At 44.0% G+C, this 17,936-nt stretch overlaps 1 protein-coding gene across 3 annotated transcripts in view; it reads right to left on the reverse strand.

The window, feature by feature from the left end:
* Positions 1–17,353, reverse strand: part of LOC124047993 (SKI family transcriptional corepressor 2-like) — a 43,204-nt gene extending 25,851 nt beyond the window's left edge. Inside the window, exons 1-5 of one of the 3 annotated variants that reach the window (XM_046368356.1) lie at positions 17,044–17,353; positions 13,884–15,795; positions 10,398–10,461; positions 10,171–10,236; positions 7,644–7,808 (exon numbers count right to left, since the gene is read on the reverse strand). In XM_046368356.1, coding sequence (XP_046224312.1) covers positions 7,644–7,808; positions 10,171–10,236; positions 10,398–10,461; positions 13,884–15,707 — 2,119 coding nt within the window. In that variant the 5' untranslated portion in view covers positions 15,708–15,795; positions 17,044–17,353. The remainder of the gene's footprint in view (positions 1–7,643; positions 7,809–10,170; positions 10,237–10,397; positions 10,462–13,883; positions 15,796–17,043) is intronic. The other 2 variants (XM_046368358.1, XM_046368357.1) reach the window with 2 other exon arrangements.
* Positions 17,354–17,936: the final 583 nt, after the last annotated feature.

The following is a 17,936-nucleotide window of genomic DNA, read 5'->3' on the forward strand; positions in this document are numbered from 1 at the left end:
GACCCCTCCTGTCTCAGCCTCCAGTATTTATGCTGCAGTAGTTTATGTGTCGGGGGGCTAGGGTCAGTTTGTTTATCTGGAGTACTTCTCCTGTCCTATTCAGGTGTCCTGTGTGAATCTAAGTGTGCGTTCTCTAATTCTCTCCTTCTCTCTTTCTTTCTCTCTCTCGGAGGACCTGAGCCCTAGGACCATGCCCCAGGACTACCTGACATGATGACTCCTTGCTGTCCCCAGTCCACCTGGCCATGCTGCTGCTCCAGTTTCAACTGGCCTGGGCCCTAGGACCATGTCCCAGGACTACCTGACATGAGGACTCCTTGCTGTCCCCAGTCCACCTGGCCATGCTCCTGCTCCAGTTTCAACTGTTCTGCCTTACTATTATTCAACCATGCTGGTCATTTATGAACATTTGAACATCTTGGCCACGTTCTGTTATAATCTCCACCCGGCACAGCCAGAAGAGGACTGGCCACCCCACATATGCTCTCTCTAATTCTCTCTTTCTTTCTCTCTCTCGGAGGACCTGAGCCCTAGGACCGTGCCCCAGGACTACCTGACATGATGGCTCCTTGCTGTCCCCAGTCCACCTGACTGTGCTGCTGCTCCAGTTTCAACTGTTCTGCCTTATTATTATTTGACCATGCTGGTCATTTATGAACATTTGAACATCTTGGTCATGTTCTGTTATAATCTCTACCCGGCACAGCCAGAAGAGGACTGGCCACCCCACATAGCCCGGTTCCTCTCTAGGTTTCTTCCTAGGTTTTGGCCTTTCTAGGGAGTTTTTCCTAGCCACCGTGCTTTTACACCTGCATTGTTTGCTGTTTGGGGTTTTAGGCTGGGTTTCTGTACAGCACTTTGAGATATCAGCTGATGTACGAAGGGCTATATAAATAAATTTGATTTGATTTGATTTGATTTATGAGGGTTTGGGTTAGGGTTAGTGTATGAATATTTAGAGTATGAAGGGTTAGGGTTAGGGTATTAGGGGTTAGGGTATGAGGGGTTAGGGTATAAGGGTTTGGGGTTAGGGTATGAAGGGTTAGAGTATGAAGGGTTAGGGTATGAGGGGTTATGGTATGAAGGGTTAGAGTATGAAGGGTTAGGGTTAGGCTATGAAGGGTTAGGATATGAAGGGTTAGGGTATGAGGGGTTTGGGTTAGGGTTAGGGTATGAAGGTTTAGAGTATTAAGGGTTAGGGGTTAGGGTATGAGGGGTTAGGGTATGAGGGGTTAGGGGTTAGAGTATGAAGGGTTAGGGTATGAGGGGTTAGGGTATGAGGGGTTAGGGGTTAGGGTATGAAGGGTTAGAGTATGAAGGGATAGGGTATGAAGGGTTAGAGTATGAAGGGTTAGAGTATGAAGGGTTAGGGTTAGGGTATGAAGGGTTGGGATATGAAGGGTTAGGATATGAAGGGTTAGGGTATGAAGGGTTAGAGTATGAAGGGTTAGGGTATGAAGGGTTAGAGTATGAAAGGTTAGGGTATGAAGGGTTAGGGTATGAAGGGTTAGGATATGAAGGGTTAGGGTATGAGGGGTTTGGGTTAGGGTTAGGTATGAAGGGTTGGGATATGAAGGGTTAGGGTATGAGGGGTTTGGGTTAGGGTTAGGGTATGAAGGGTTAGAGTATGAAGGGTTAGGGTATGAAGGGTTAGGGTATGAAGGGTTAGGGTATGAAGGGTTAGGGTATGAAGGGTTAGAGTATGAAGGGTTAGGGTATGAAGGGTTAGGGTATGAAGGGTTAGGATATGAAGGGTTAGGGTATGAAGGGTTAGGGTATGAGGGGTTTGGGTTAGGGTTAGGGTATGAAGGGTTAGGATATGAAGGGTTAGGGTATGAAGGGTTAGGGTATGAAGGGTTAGAGTATGAAAGGTTAGGGTATGAAGGCTTAGAGTATGAAGGGTTAGGGTATGAAGGGTTAGGGTATGAAGGGTTAGGATATGAAGGGTTAGGATATGAAGGGTTAGGGTATGAAGGGTTAGGATATGAAGGGTTAGGGTATGAAGGGTTAGGGTATGAAGGGTTAGGATATGAAGGGTTAGGATATGAAGGGTTAGGATATGAAGGGTTAGGATATGAAGGGTTAGGGTATGAAGGGTTAGGGTATGAAGGGTTAGGGTATGAAGGGTTAGGGTATGAAGGGTTAGGGTATGAAGGGTTAGAGAAGGGTATGAAGGGTTAGGGTATGAAGGGTTAGGGTATGAAGGGTTAGGATATGAAGGGTTAGGGTATGAAGGGTTAGGGTATGAGGGGTTTGGGTTAGGGTTAGGGTATGAAGGGTTAGGATTAGGGTATGAGGGGTTAGGGGTTAGGGTATGAAGGGTTAGTGTATGAAGGGTTAGGATATGAAGGGTTAGGGTATGATTTCCCTCTAGTGGTGTGGGGGCTGTGCTTTGGCAAAGTGGGTGGGGTTATATCCTTCCTGTTTGGCCCTGTCCGGGGGTGTCCTCGGATGGGGCCACAGTGTCTCCTGACCCCTCCTGTCTCAGCCTCCAGTATTTATGCTGCAGTAGTTTATGTGTCGGGGGGCTAGGGTCAGTTTGTTTATCTGGAGTACTTCTCCTGTCCTATTCAGGTGTCCTGTGTGAATCTAAGTGTGCGTTCTCTAATTCTCTCCTTCTCTCTTTCTTTCTCTCTCTCGGAGGACCTGAGCCCTAGGACCATGCCCCAGGACTACCTGACATGATGACTCCTTGCTGTCCCCAGTCCACCTGGCCATGCTGCTGCTCCAGTTTCAACTGGCCTGGGCCCTAGGACCATGTCCCAGGACTACCTGACATGAGGACTCCTTGCTGTCCCCAGTCCACCTGGCCATGCTCCTGCTCCAGTTTCAACTGTTCTGCCTTACTATTATTCAACCATGCTGGTCATTTATGAACATTTGAACATCTTGGCCACGTTCTGTTATAATCTCCACCCGGCACAGCCAGAAGAGGACTGGCCACCCCACATATGCTCTCTCTAATTCTCTCTTTCTTTCTCTCTCTCGGAGGACCTGAGCCCTAGGACCGTGCCCCAGGACTACCTGACATGATGGCTCCTTGCTGTCCCCAGTCCACCTGACTGTGCTGCTGCTCCAGTTTCAACTGTTCTGCCTTATTATTATTTGACCATGCTGGTCATTTATGAACATTTGAACATCTTGGTCATGTTCTGTTATAATCTCTACCCGGCACAGCCAGAAGAGGACTGGCCACCCCACATAGCCCGGTTCCTCTCTAGGTTTCTTCCTAGGTTTTGGCCTTTCTAGGGAGTTTTTCCTAGCCACCGTGCTTTTACACCTGCATTGTTTGCTGTTTGGGGTTTTAGGCTGGGTTTCTGTACAGCACTTTGAGATATCAGCTGATGTACGAAGGGCTATATAAATAAATTTGATTTGATTTGATTTGATTTATGAGGGGTTTGGGTTAGGGTTAGTGTATGAATATTTAGAGTATGAAGGGTTAGGGTTAGGGTATTAGGGGTTAGGGTATGAGGGGTTAGGGTATAAGGGTTTGGGGTTAGGGTATGAAGGGTTAGAGTATGAAGGGTTAGGGTATGAGGGGTTATGGTATGAAGGGTTAGAGTATGAAGGGTTAGGGTTAGGCTATGAAGGGTTGGGATATGAAGGGTTAGGGTATGAGGGGTTTGGGTTAGGGTTAGGGTATGAAGGTTTAGAGTATTAAGGGTTAGGGTTAGGGTATGAGGGGTTAGGGTATGAGGGGTTAGGGGTTAGAGTATGAAGGGTTAGGGTATGAGGGGTTAGGGTATGAGGGGTTAGGGGTTAGGGTATGAAGGGTTAGAGTATGAAGGGATAGGGTATGAAGGGTTAGAGTATGAAGGGTTAGAGTATGAAGGGTTAGGGTTAGGGTATGAAGGGTTGGGATATGAAGGGTTAGGATATGAAGGGTTAGGGTATGAAGGGTTAGAGTATGAAGGGTTAGGGTATGAAGGGTTAGAGTATGAAAGGTTAGGGTATGAAGGGTTAGGGTATGAAGGGTTAGGGTATGAAGGGTTAGGGTATGAGGGGTTTGGGTTAGGGTTAGGGTATGAAGGGTTGGGATATGAAGGGTTAGGGTATGAGGGGTTTGGGTTAGGGTTAGGGTATGAAGGGTTAGAGTATGAAGGGTTAGGGTATGAAGGGTTAGGATATGAAGGGTTAGGGTATGAAGGGTTAGGGTATGAAGGGTTAGGGTATGAAGGGTTCGGGTATGAAGGGTTAGGGTATGAAGGGTTAGGGTATGAAGGGTTAGGGTATGAAGGGTTAGAGTATGAAGGGTTAGGGTATGAAGGGTTAGGGTATGAAGGGTTAGGATATGAAGGGTTAGGGTATGAAGGGTTAGGGTATGAGGGTTTGGGTTAGGGTTAGGGTATGAAGGGTTAGGATATGAAGGGTTAGGGTATGAAGGGTTAGGGTATGAAGGGTTAGGGTATGAAGGGTTAGAGTATGAAAGGTTAGGGTATGAAGGCTTAGAGTATGAAGGGTTAGGGTATGAAGGATTAGGGTATGAAGGGTTAGGATATGAAGGGTTAGGATATGAAGGGTTAGGGTATGAAGGGTTAGGATATGAAGGGTTAGGGTATGAAGGGTTAGGATATGAAGGGTTAGGATATGAAGGGTTAGGATATGAAGGGTTAGGATATGAAGGGTTAGGGTATGAAGGGTTAGGGTATGAAGGGTTAGGGTATGAAGGGTTAGGGTATGAAGGGTTAGGGTATGAAGGGTTAGAGTATGAAGGGTTAGGGTATGAAGGGTTAGGGTATGAAGGGTTAGGATATGAAGGGTTAGGGTATGAAGGGTTAGGGTATGAGGGGTTTGGGTTAGGGTTAGGGTATGAAGGGTTAGGATTAGGGTATGAGGGGTTAGGGGTTAGGGTATGAAGGGTTAGTGTATGAAGGGTTAGGATATGAAGGGTTAGGGTATGATTTCCCTCTAGTGGTGTGGGGGCTGTGCTTTGGCAAAGTGGGTGGGGTTATATCCTTCCTGTTTGGCCCTGTCCGGGGGTGTCCTCGGATGGGGCCACAGTGTCTCCTGACCCCTCCTGTCTCAGCCTCCAGTATTTATGCTGCAGTAGTTTATGTGTCGGGGGGCTAGGGTCAGTTTGTTTATCTGGAGTACTTCTCCTGTCCTATTCAGGTGTCCTGTGTGAATCTAAGTGTGCGTTCTCTAATTCTCTCCTTCTCTCTTTCTTTCTCTCTCTCGGAGGACCTGAGCCCTAGGACCATGCCCCAGGACTACCTGACATGATGACTCCTTGCTGTCCCCAGTCCACCTGGCCATGCTGCTGCTCCAGTTTCAACTGGCCTGGGCCCTAGGACCATGTCCCAGGACTACCTGACATGAGGACTCCTTGCTGTCCCCAGTCCACCTGGCCATGCTCCTGCTCCAGTTTCAACTGTTCTGCCTTACTATTATTCAACCATGCTGGTCATTTATGAACATTTGAACATCTTGGCCACGTTCTGTTATAATCTCCACCCGGCACAGCCAGAAGAGGACTGGCCACCCCACATATGCTCTCTCTAATTCTCTCTTTCTTTCTCTCTCTCGGAGGACCTGAGCCCTAGGACCGTGCCCCAGGACTACCTGACATGATGGCTCCTTGCTGTCCCCAGTCCACCTGACTGTGCTGCTGCTCCAGTTTCAACTGTTCTGCCTTATTATTATTTGACCATGCTGGTCATTTATGAACATTTGAACATCTTGGTCATGTTCTGTTATAATCTCTACCCGGCACAGCCAGAAGAGGACTGGCCACCCCACATAGCCCGGTTCCTCTCTAGGTTTCTTCCTAGGTTTTGGCCTTTCTAGGGAGTTTTTCCTAGCCACCGTGCTTTTACACCTGCATTGTTTGCTGTTTGGGGTTTTAGGCTGGGTTTCTGTACAGCACTTTGAGATATCAGCTGATGTACGAAGGGCTATATAAATAAATTTGATTTGATTTGATTTGATTTATGAGGGTTTGGGTTAGGGTTAGTGTATGAATATTTAGAGTATGAAGGGTTAGGGTTAGGGTATTAGGGGTTAGGGTATGAGGGGTTAGGGTATAAGGGTTTGGGGTTAGGGTATGAAGGGTTAGAGTATGAAGGGTTAGGGTATGAGGGGTTATGGTATGAAGGGTTAGAGTATGAAGGGTTAGGGTTAGGCTATGAAGGGTTGGGATATGAAGGGTTAGGGTATGAGGGGTTTGGGTTAGGGTTAGGGTATGAAGGTTTAGAGTATTAAGGGTTAGGGTTAGGGTATGAGGGGTTAGGGTATGAGGGGTTAGGGGTTAGAGTATGAAGGGTTAGGGTATGAGGGGTTAGGGTATGAGGGGTTAGGGGTTAGGGTATGAAGGGTTAGAGTATGAAGGGATAGGGTATGAAGGGTTAGAGTATGAAGGGTTAGAGTATGAAGGGTTAGGGTTAGGGTATGAAGGGTTGGGATATGAAGGGTTAGGATATGAAGGGTTAGGGTATGAAGGGTTAGAGTATGAAGGGTTAGGGTATGAAGGGTTAGAGTATGAAAGGTTAGGGTATGAAGGGTTAGGGTATGAAGGGTTAGGATATGAAGGGTTAGGGTATGAGGGGTTTGGGTTAGGGTTAGGGTATGAAGGGTTGGGATATGAAGGGTTAGGGTATGAGGGGTTTGGGTTAGGGTTAGGGTATGAAGGGTTAGAGTATGAAGGGTTAGGGTATGAAGGGTTAGGATATGAAGGGTTAGGGTATGAAGGGTTAGGGTATGAAGGGTTAGGGTATGAAGGGTTCGGGTATGAAGGGTTAGGGTATGAAGGGTTAGGGTATGAAGGGTTAGGGTATGAAGGGTTAGAGTATGAAGGGTTAGGGTATGAAGGGTTAGGGTATGAAGGGTTAGGATATGAAGGGTTAGGGTATGAAGGGTTAGGGTATGAGGGGTTTGGGTTAGGGTTAGGGTATGAAGGGTTAGGATATGAAGGGTTAGGGTATGAAGGGTTAGGGTATGAAGGGTTAGGGTATGAAGGGTTAGAGTATGAAAGGTTAGGGTATGAAGGCTTAGAGTATGAAGGGTTAGGGTATGAAGGGTTAGGGTATGAAGGGTTAGGATATGAAGGGTTAGGATATGAAGGGTTAGGGTATGAAGGGTTAGGATATGAAGGGTTAGGGTATGAAGGGTTAGGATATGAAGGGTTAGGATATGAAGGGTTAGGATATGAAGGGTTAGGATATGAAGGGTTAGGATATGAAGGGTTAGGGTATGAAGGGTTAGGGTATGAAGGGTTAGGGTATGAAGGGTTAGGGTATGAAGGGTTAGAGTATGAAGGGTTAGGGTATGAAGGGTTAGGGTATGAAGGGTTAGGATATGAAGGGTTAGGGTATGAAGGGTTAGGGTATGAGGGGTTTGGGTTAGGGTTAGGGTATGAAGGGTTAGGATATGAAGGGTTAGGGTATGAAGGGTTAGGGTATGAAGGGTTAGGGTATGAAGGGTTAGAGTATGAAAGGTTAGGGTATGAAGGCTTAGAGTATGAAGGGTTAGGGTATGAAGGGTTAGGGTATGAAGGGTTAGGATATGAAGGGTTAGGATATGAAGGGTTAGGGGTAGAGACAGAGAGGTAGACCTACGGAACACAGGGAAGGGTTAGGCTTAGAGTTGGGGCATAAGGGGTTAGGCAGTGAGGGTTAGGGGTAGAGACAGAGAGGTAGACCTACGGAACACAGGGAAGGGGGAGTTTCCCTTCAGAGCGTGGAACTCCTGTTCTAGTCGTCTTCGTAGATCGATCTGTTCCAATAGAACCTTCTGGAGTTCCTCTTTCTCCATGTTCTCAACATCCTCCTTTAGTGGAACAGGGGAACTTCCATCTTGTGTTTGATCCCCTGGAAAGGAGGAAAGAAAATACATTTTGAGTATGAATCAAGCACTCAATAGGACAGTGAGTTATATTATCCCTCTAATAATCTGTAGTCCTCTGATTGCAATGTAACCATTGGCCTGTAGGTGTCAGTCTAACTGCATACTTCCACCTGTCTGGATCCTTGATGGGCTTTGATCTTCTATTGCCCTGCCTACTGTGTTCTCAGAGAACTACTGTCATTTACATTCTCAATGGTCATTGCATTCCGTATAGAACCACATGTTTGTAAATGTTGAATGTCAAACTGCACTAATAATCTCATTATAATTGTGCCCGCTATTAATTTTACTGAATATATCGATCAGACAATATGTTGTTGCATTATGCTATAAACCAATCAATAAACATGGAAAACGCTTGATCATGTAAATAACTAATTAAACCACTTGGTGAATGCGTTAATTAAATACTTTCCCTAAAATGCTTGAAATATCATTCACTTGAAACAATATTTTTGTTATTATGGTGCCTGTAAAACCTATTGTTCTGTCTGCAGTCTATCGTGTCTGTAGCCGTGCTGCGTTTGTTAACAGTGGATTTGTAATACTGTAGTCCTGTAACCATGATAACCATATTGTTCTATCACTCTTCTACAATGTTAGTGTCGTTTCCATTATGGCCTGATTTCTTCATCTATGAACCTGAACATGTCTTGTGTGTTTGTGTCTGAATTCTGACAATGTGGCAAATCAAATGGCTTAAATGAAACGATCCAGCACATTTGTGTATATAATCTCCCCCTCGCTCTCTCCCTCTCTGTATGTATAATCTCCCCCTCTCTCCATCTCTCTCTCTCTCCCTCTCTCTTTCCCTCTCTAGTCATTTCATGTCTTGCCTCCTTAAGCCTCCCAACACTTCCCTCAATTTGGAACGGCCTCCTCTCGCTCCTCTCGCTCCTCTCCTCTCTCTGTCTCATTTGACAAGCAAATCAGCAGACAGTGCCTCAGGATAACAACCTCGTTTGACAGTCAATTAACCGTGAATAGTCAAAGCCAAGGCAGTTTGCATTACATAAATGGAAAATTAGATTATTTTTCTCCCAAGAAACAGCCCTCTCCTTAAGACAGAGTCTGAGAGTCTTTGGAATCAGAACGTCTAATCACGTCGTCCATCGCCCAGGGAGACGTTTAGCAATCAGACAAAGGTGGTCTCATTTAATTTGTTTCGTGTAATTTTTTGAAATAAATTCTACATTATGTGAGGATATCATTATGGGCTACATAATAAGAATGTTGGCATAGATGTCATAAAACCCTTTTAATGTCTCTGTGACAGATATAAAAGGCAATAAGATGTGATCTTTGTAATGAAAGGTTTTGCCAAGGGAAAAGGCAATTATATGGGTTTGATATTGTTGAGATGGAGATTGTCACCTTCCCTGTGTTGAGCTGATTGTCTTGTTGAACTGTAATGGCTCCCTGTAGAACACATTCTAGAACTGTAATGGCCCCCTGTAGAACACATTCTAGAACTGTAATGGCCCCCTGTAGAACACAATCTATAAAACATTCTGGACCACATTGGAACACTGGAAACAGCCGATGTTCCTTTGCACAGTCTATCAGCTATTCAATCTATTTATGTATCTCTAGTAATCCGTAAACCTACAGTATGGTCTGTGAGAGGAGAATGTGTCTGCTGGTCTCCTTGTCTAGATAAATGTCCTATTATAGTGATGGTTTTATCTGTCTTGATAAATCAGTCAGAAAAGTTAGATATTGCAGAGGCGGTTTTATCTGTCTTGATTAAACAGTTAGATATTATAGTAGAGGTTTTATCTGTCTTGATTAAACAGTTAGATATTGTAGTAGATGTGTTATCTGTCTTGATTAAACAGTTAGATATTATAGTAGAGGTTTTATCTGTCTTGATTAAACAGTTAGATATTATAGTAGAGGTTTTATCTGTCTTGATTAAACAGTTAGATATTATAGTAGAGGTTTTATCTGTCTTGATTAAACAGTTAGATATTATAGTAGAGGTTTTATCTGTCTTGATTAAACAGTTAGATATTGTAGTAGAGGTGTTATCTGTCTTGATTAAACAGTTAGATATTATAGTAGAGGTTTTATCTGTCTTGATTAAACAGTTAGATATTATAGTAGAGGTTTTATCTGTCTTGATTAAACAGTTAGATATTATAGTAGAGGTTTTATCTGTCTTGATTAAACAGTTAGATATTATAGTAGAGGTTTTATCTGTCTTGATTAAACAGTTAGATATTATAGTAGAGGTTTTATCTGTCTTGATTAAACAGTTAGATATTATAGTAGAGGTTTTATCTGTCTTGATTAAACAGTTAGATATTATAGTAGAGGTTTTACCTGTCGTCTCTCTCCAGTACTCTGGGCCAGATGATTCTGTCTCTGATACAAAGAAACTGCTGGGCTCTTTGTTTTCATCAAGAGGAGAATGAGAGAGGAAGAGGAGAACAGAAGTACATTCATTCATCTGTTTATAAGGGAACAGAGTTGATTTGGTCACCTGCACACAGAAAACTGGTCGAAAGGAACCGATGTCTTCATACCAATAAGATGAGGAGGTAACTCACGAGCTATGTTGGAGTTTTCTTTGGTTGTGTAAACAGGCAGTCCATGATCTCTGCTTTTATGAGTCTGAGAACACAGAGAAAGACAGAGGTTTTAGCATGTGCATATCAAACTGAGAAGGAGTCTAATAATGCTACCCACAATAGAACCACTGGTGTCCTGGGATAGAGAATGCTGGTGTACACTAGAATAGCTTCTGGCCTTCACAGACTTGAAGAGTCAATGGAGTGGAACAATTCTCCTTTTGTTCTAATTTTGTCTATCATGAACAACACTCTTAATATAAGCCTGTAGTGTTATTAACCAATGGGAAGCCTGTAGTGTTACTAACCAATGGGAAGCATGTAGTGTTGCTATCCAATGGGAATCCTGTAGTGTTACTAACCAATGGGAAGCCTGTAGTGTTACTAACCAATGGGAAGCCTGTAGTGTTACTAACCAATGGGAAGCCTGTAGTGTTTCTATCCAATGGGAAGCCTGTAGTATTACTATCCAATGGGAAGCATGTAGTGTTACTATCCAATGGGAAGCCTGTAGTGTTACTATCCAATGGGAAGCCAGTAGTGTTACTAACCAATGGGAAGCCTGTAGTGTTACTAACCAATGGGAAGCCTGTGGTATTACTATCCAATGGGAAGCCTGTAGTATTACTAACCAATGGGAAGCCTGTAGTGTTACTATCCAATGGGAAGCCTGTGGTGTTACTATCCAATGGGAAGCCTGTGGTGTTACTATCCAATGGGAAGCCTGTGGTGTTACTATCCAATGGGAAGCCTGTAGTGTTACTAACCAATGGGAAGTCTGTAGTGTTACTATCCAATGGGAAGCCTGTAGTATTACTAACCAATGGGAAGCCTGTAGTGTTACTAACCAATGGGAAGCCAGTAGTGTTACTAACCAATGGGAAGCCTGTAGTGTTACTAACCAATGGGAAGCCTGTGGTATTACTATCCAATGGGAAGCCTGTAGTATTACTAACCAATGGGAAGCCTGTAGTGTTACTATCCAATGGGAAGCCTGTGGTGTTACTATCCAATGGGAAGCCTGTGGTGTTACTATCCAATGGGAAGCCTGTGGTGTTACTATCCAATGGGAAGCCTGTAGTGTTACTAACCAATGGTAAGCCAGTAGTGTTACTATCCAATGGGAAGCCTGTAGTGTTACTAACCAATGGGAAGCCAGTAGTGTTACTATCCAATGGGAAGCCTGTAGTGTTACTAACCAATGGGAAGCCTGTAATGTTACTAACCAATGGGAAGCCTGTAGTGTTACTAACCAATGGGAAGCCTGTAGTGTTACTAACCAATGGGAAGCCAGTAGTGTTACTATCCAATGGGAAGCCTGCAGTGTTACTAACCAATGGGAAGCCAGTAGTGTTACTATCCAATGGGAAGCCTGCAGTGTTACTAACCAATGGGAAGCCAGTAGTGTTACTATTCCAAGTGTTTCCCTCCCATACTGAGCCTGTAGCATCAATACAGCAGGACCGTCTCTCTCATCACAGTTACTATTAGACTGTGAATGTCTCCTTCATTAGTGTTATTAGACTGTGAATGTCTCTACATTAGTGTTGTTATTAGACTGTGAATGTCTCTTCATTAGTGTTATTAGACTGTGAATGTCTCTACATTAGTGTTATTAGACTGTGAATGTCTCCTTCATTAGTGTTATTAGACTGTGAATGTCTCTTCATTAGTGTTATTAGACTGTGAATGTCTCCTTCATTAGTGTTGTTAGACCGTGAATGTCTCCTTCATTAGTGTTATTAGACTGTGAATGTCTCTTCATTAGTGTTATTAGACTGTGAATGTCTCTACATTAGTGTTATTAGACTGTGAATGTCTCTACATTAGTGTTGTTATTAGACTGTGAATGTCTCTTCATTAGTGTTATTAGACTGTGAATGTCTCTTCATTAGTGTTATTAGACTGTGAATGTCTCTTCAGTAGTGTTATTAGACTGTGAATGTCTCTTCATTAGTGTTATTAGACTGTGAATGTCTCTTCAGTAGTGTTATTAGACTGTGAATGTCTCCCTCATTGACGTTACTACTAGACTGTGAATGTCTCCCTCATTGACGTTACTATTTGACTGAGAATGTCTCTTCATTAGTTTTGTTATTAGACTGTGAATGTCTCCTTCATTAGTGTTATTAGACTGTGAATGTCTCTTCATTAGTGTTATTAGACTGTGAATGTCTCCCTCATTAGTGTTATTAGACTGTGAATGTCTCCTTCATTAGTGTTGTTAGACTGTGAATGTCTCCTTCATTATTGTTGTAAGACTGTGAATGTCTCCTTCATTAGTGTTATTAGACTGTGAATGTCTCCTTCATTAGTGTTGTTAGACTGTGAATGTCTCCTTCATTAGTGTTATTAGACTGTGAATGTCTCCCTCATTGACGTTACTATTAGACTGTGAATGTCTCTACATTAGTGTTGTTATTAGACTGTGAATGTCTCCCTCATTGACGTTACTATTTGACTGTGAATGTCTCTACATTAGTGTTGTTATTAGACTGTGAATGTCTCTTCATTAGTGTTATTAGACCGTGAATGTATCTTCATTAGTGTTATTAGACTGTGAATGTCTCCCTCATTGACGTTACTACTAGACTGTGAATGTCTCCTTCATTAGTGTTGTTATTAGACTGAGAATGTCTCTTCATTAGTTTTGTTATTAGACTGTGAATGTCTCTTCATTAGTGTTATTAGACTGTGAATGTCTCCTTCATTAGTGTTATTAGACTGTGAATGTCTCTTCATTAGTGTTATTAGACTGTGAATGTCTCTACATTAGTGTTATTAGACTGTGAATGTCTCCTTCATTAGTGTTGTTAGACTGTGAATGTCTCCTTCATTAGTGTTATTAGACTGTGAATGTCTCCCTCATTGACGTTACTATTAGACTGTGAATGTCTCTACATTAGTGTTGTTATTAGACTGTGAATGTCTCCCTCATTGACGTTACTATTTGACTGTGAATGTCTCTACATTAGTGTTGTTATTAGACTGTGAATGTCTCTTCATTAGTGTTATTTGACTGTGAATGTCTCTTCATTAGTGTTATTAGACTGTGAATATCTCTACATTAGTGTTGTTAGACTGTGAATGTCTCTTCATTAGTGTTGTTAGACTGTGAATGTCTCTTCATTAGTGTTGTTATTAGACTGTGAATGTCTCCTCACTTGTATTAGTACAACAGGACTGTTTCCCCTGGTTGGGGACCAACTCCCTTAGCCTTGTTAATGTGGAGTCGACAGGTTCCAGATTAGAAAGGCTAACAGGCAGAAAGTGACAAGGAGAGAACCGATATAATGTGACCATTAAACAATACCGGACTGTTCTTATTATCAGGGATCAGGGCACTGTGGATGTTTCATTTCTTCAGGGAGACGCCACTATCAATCTCTTTATGCATATTACATCAGCCAGCCTACAGCGCCAATTAAATAATAATTAGTTAAAGTGCCTTAAGGGAATATTTACATTTTTGTAGGCCTGGTCCTCCAGTGGCAGCGGGGTGTGTGTGGGGCTGGGGAGAGAGAGTGTGAGGCTGGCAGGGGGAGCAGGAGGAGAGGCAGGCAGGCTTGTACTGCTCTGGTCCTGGCTGTGATCTGCAGGGCTGCAGGGGAAGGTGACAGCCTCTTTCTCTCGGGTCTCCCAGGGTCCTGATCCTTCGGTCAGCCCTCGGAGGTGCAGGCTGCTGTGTGTCTGTGGTGGGGTTGGTCTGTTGAAGCTTTCCTCTTCCTCTTCATCCTGCTTGGTCTCCACATCCACCTCTCCTTCCTCCTCACTCTCTCCTCCCTCTCCCTCTTCCTCCCCTTCTCCTCCGCTCTCAGAGGCGTAGCTGCAGCTGGTGGCGGGGGACAGGTGGCGATCCGAACCAAACTCCTCCAGGTTTCCATGGAGCTTGGCGATGCTCTCTGCATCCTTGACGACGGGTCGGAAGGCTGAGTGGTAGGAGGCTTTCCTGGCCTGGAGAGACGGGACATCCAGCAGCTTCAGCCAGCCCTCTGAGGTCACAGGGCGCAGGTCAGAGGTCAGGGGGGAGGAGTCAGGGTCAAACAGGCCTGACCTGGGTGTGGCCCTCATCTCTGGCCCTGCCCTTGGCTGTGAGGGCTCTGATAGGTCGAGGAAGGCCTGCCTGAGGGAAGGGCTCTCGGCCAATGAGGATAGGGTGTTGACGGACGGCTGTGGCTGCAGGTAGGTGGGCACTGGGAGGCCCCCAGCGGCCCTAGGGGGCCAGAACATGCAGAACGGAGGGTAGAAGGTGTCTTTACGACCGGGCCACAGCAGACCTGATAGACCAGTGTTCTTCTGTCCTCCAGCCACCTCACTGTCATCTTTCTTCTGCTGACAGAGGCTGAAGGCTGGGAAGGAGTAAGGGTTGGGGAACAGGGAGGTGGGGGGGAACTTCTGCAGCATGCCGAACCCTTTACTGGGCACAGGGATCACCGGGTAGCTGCGAGGGTTCTTATGGGGAGACAGGCTGCTTCCATCCAGGTCCTCCTCCTCCTCGAAGCGGCTCCTCTTCTGGACCAGGTCAGGGGTCATCATGTGGGGCAGACCAGAGTTCACAACCTTCCCCGGCCCCATGGGGGAGCAGTGAGATGAGGGTAGACACCGCTTCCTGCTGCCACCATTAAACATGGCCTTCACGTCCTCCCAGGCAAATGCCAGGTCATCAGGAGGGGTTTTATCTGACAGCTTCAGGTGGCGTCTCCAGGAGTTGAAGTTAGCAGCGTCCGGCTGGGTGTACTTGGCTTCAGGAGTACGGTGAGAGTGGAAGATGAACTTGTTAGGAGAGAAGTACATGCTACAGTAGGAACACTTGATGCACTTGGCTCTGCTGCTGTTGTAGCGAGCTGGGATGAAGTTACCACGACTACCCCAGGCACACTCGTGTGACACATCAAAGGCGAAGTTGTCAGGCAGTTTGGGGGGGTTGTTCTCCCCCAGGAAGGACTTACACAGCCGCTCCGCCTCTCGCTTGGTGATCATGCCACAGCGGCGGGAGGAGATGGGCATGGCGCCAGCTCGCCTCAGGATCTCCAGCTGGACAGGGGTGCACTGAACACAGGTGATACCCAGCGCCACGCGGCGGTTGTGGATCTCGTTATAGCTGTAGTTCTTCAGCAAAGTGTTGGAGATCTGGGCCAGACACAGCCGCTCCTGATGGTCAATCACCAAGGAGACGATGGGTACACCATACAGAACCACTTGACCCACCTGGTTGGGCTTCAGGGAGGAGTGGGGGGGTCTGGGGGGGGTCAGGGGCTCCTGCTGGAACGAGCTGGGGGGGGTGGTCATGGTAGCGCTGGTGTTGGTAACCAGGAAGTAGGTTGTGTTACCGTGGAGTCAGTCCTCCTGTCAGTCTGTCTGTCTGGATGATACTCTGCTGGGAAACCACACACACATTAACATTAAGTTCAAACTGCACATCAGTCAGACAGATTTTCAGTTAAAATAAATATCATGCTTATTATTACTATTTTAATTATATCAAAGTGTCATTATCAAAATAAAATATATGCCTAATGGTGAAGAACTTGACGATGATTGAATAGCAATACCACATATGCTTTCTTATGTTTCTTATTTATATTATTTTATTATAAACATTAAATTAAGTTTGTATTGTAGACGCTAAATGTTCAACTTTCAAATGTTCAACATTTTCTCGCATTTTGCAGAGAAGTTATACGCAACTCCCGCTGAGCCCGCTGCGTATTCGACTTTAAAGCTTAAAGACACGATGTTGCATCAAAGACAAGAAGCAGCCGAACTGTTTTCAACAATGCACATCTGGGAGAATTATAGAGGCTAATTATAGAGAATCATTAGGCTTTACTCGTAAAAAAAGATCAATAGTTATTTTACTTTGGGGGTCATTTGTTGATAGCCCACAAATGTACAACGTTGATAAAACGTTATAGAATTGCAACTGAACATGGCGAAATAAAAAATAAAAATAATTGTAATTTAACAGAACTTCCATTTCGTTGATGTCAATACATATTTTGTACTTCAAATGTTTGGTCAAAACACTGGAGGCTATATAACACCTCATTCTGAGAGGCAGTATAGAACCAATTATTAATAGTATGTATGATATTAATATATGACCTGGCTTGGTGTGAACTCTGCTGAATAATAATGTAATTTGGCACGCGTAACATTATAGGACAAAATACAGGTTGACCTGTAGATCAAACCGACATGTGAGGGTCATCCCGGCAGGGCCTAGAAAAGATACACATCAACGACATGATAGCCTACTGACAGAAGATGTGCAGTGGAGAAGGTCGAGGTATTTTACTGTGCAAGATATTTTAAAATAAAAGGCTCTATATTATGTCGCAAAATGTGCTCGTTATGCTAGTGATTTTCAGCAGATTTAGACCCGAATTAATTTTCAACATAACACAATTCTAATAATTATTGCTCATTGATGCCGATAGCAACAAAACTAATATTAAGACTCATAATAATAACAGGCCTACTCACAATAATAATAATTATTATTATAATAATAATACAAATAAACATAATTATAATAATATCAAAAATAATAATGTAGGCTAATAACACAATAATACACGTCAAACCTCAATTGTTACACAGTGGACAGAATAGGATATCTCACCTCCTCTATAGCGTGATGACAGAAATCCACATGTTACGAAAATAAAGACATCCTTTATCTCTCGCCCAAAACAACCGATACATTAAAAACCACCTGCCTTACAAAACTGAAGTAAATTAATTCCGAATATTGAAGAAGATATAATATGTTGTTCTATAAAAGAATATAGAAGAAGATAATATATGTTGTTCTCTAAAAGAAAGTTACCAGTCGGTGATGAGTAAGTGCGCAGCGCGCTCTGGCTTATTCCCTTTAAAGGACACGGCGCGTGTCTAGAGGCAGGCGGTGTCGGACGGGACGTGATTGGCGCGTGGCTCTGCCCCTCTTTCAGCTCGATACTTTCCGCCAGGAGCCAATGACGTTTCACTAACTGACACTCAACACTCTAAAGAGACTAATGCAGGAGCCTGGCCCCGGGCTAAAGACGGGCTGTACACCTCCAATCTGAATGAGGACTCTGACTCACAAATCCACAAACGGCAGATATGTAGCAGGCTTACCAACAACGAGATGAACAATAAGTAGGTCGATGTCACTAACTAAAATGCCTCTGTGGCCTATTTTACACGGTGTCGGTCCTACATCACAGAACTCATGGCGCTGTGTAACTCAAACATAACCTGGAGTAGGCTAAAACCATTTGTTAACCTAAATCGCGTATAGGCTAACAATTCTAACTCATTTAATCAATATGCCTTCAGGTAATTCTACATTGCATTTTATTTGTCCTAAGCAAATTTGCCTTTCAAAACGTTTCTCTACCAAGACAGCGAACAATGCTTTTATAGGCTACCAAATATGTTTTAAATTTACAGTACGACTTGTCATATATGGGCCGTCATCACAACATTGAATAGGCCTGTGAATGACTAGTAAATTAACATTGTTTCATA

This window comes from Oncorhynchus gorbuscha, linkage group LG11, assembly GCF_021184085.1.
Source record: "Oncorhynchus gorbuscha isolate QuinsamMale2020 ecotype Even-year linkage group LG11, OgorEven_v1.0, whole genome shotgun sequence".
In the NCBI taxonomy this organism is placed as follows: Eukaryota; Metazoa; Chordata; class Actinopteri; order Salmoniformes; family Salmonidae; genus Oncorhynchus; species Oncorhynchus gorbuscha.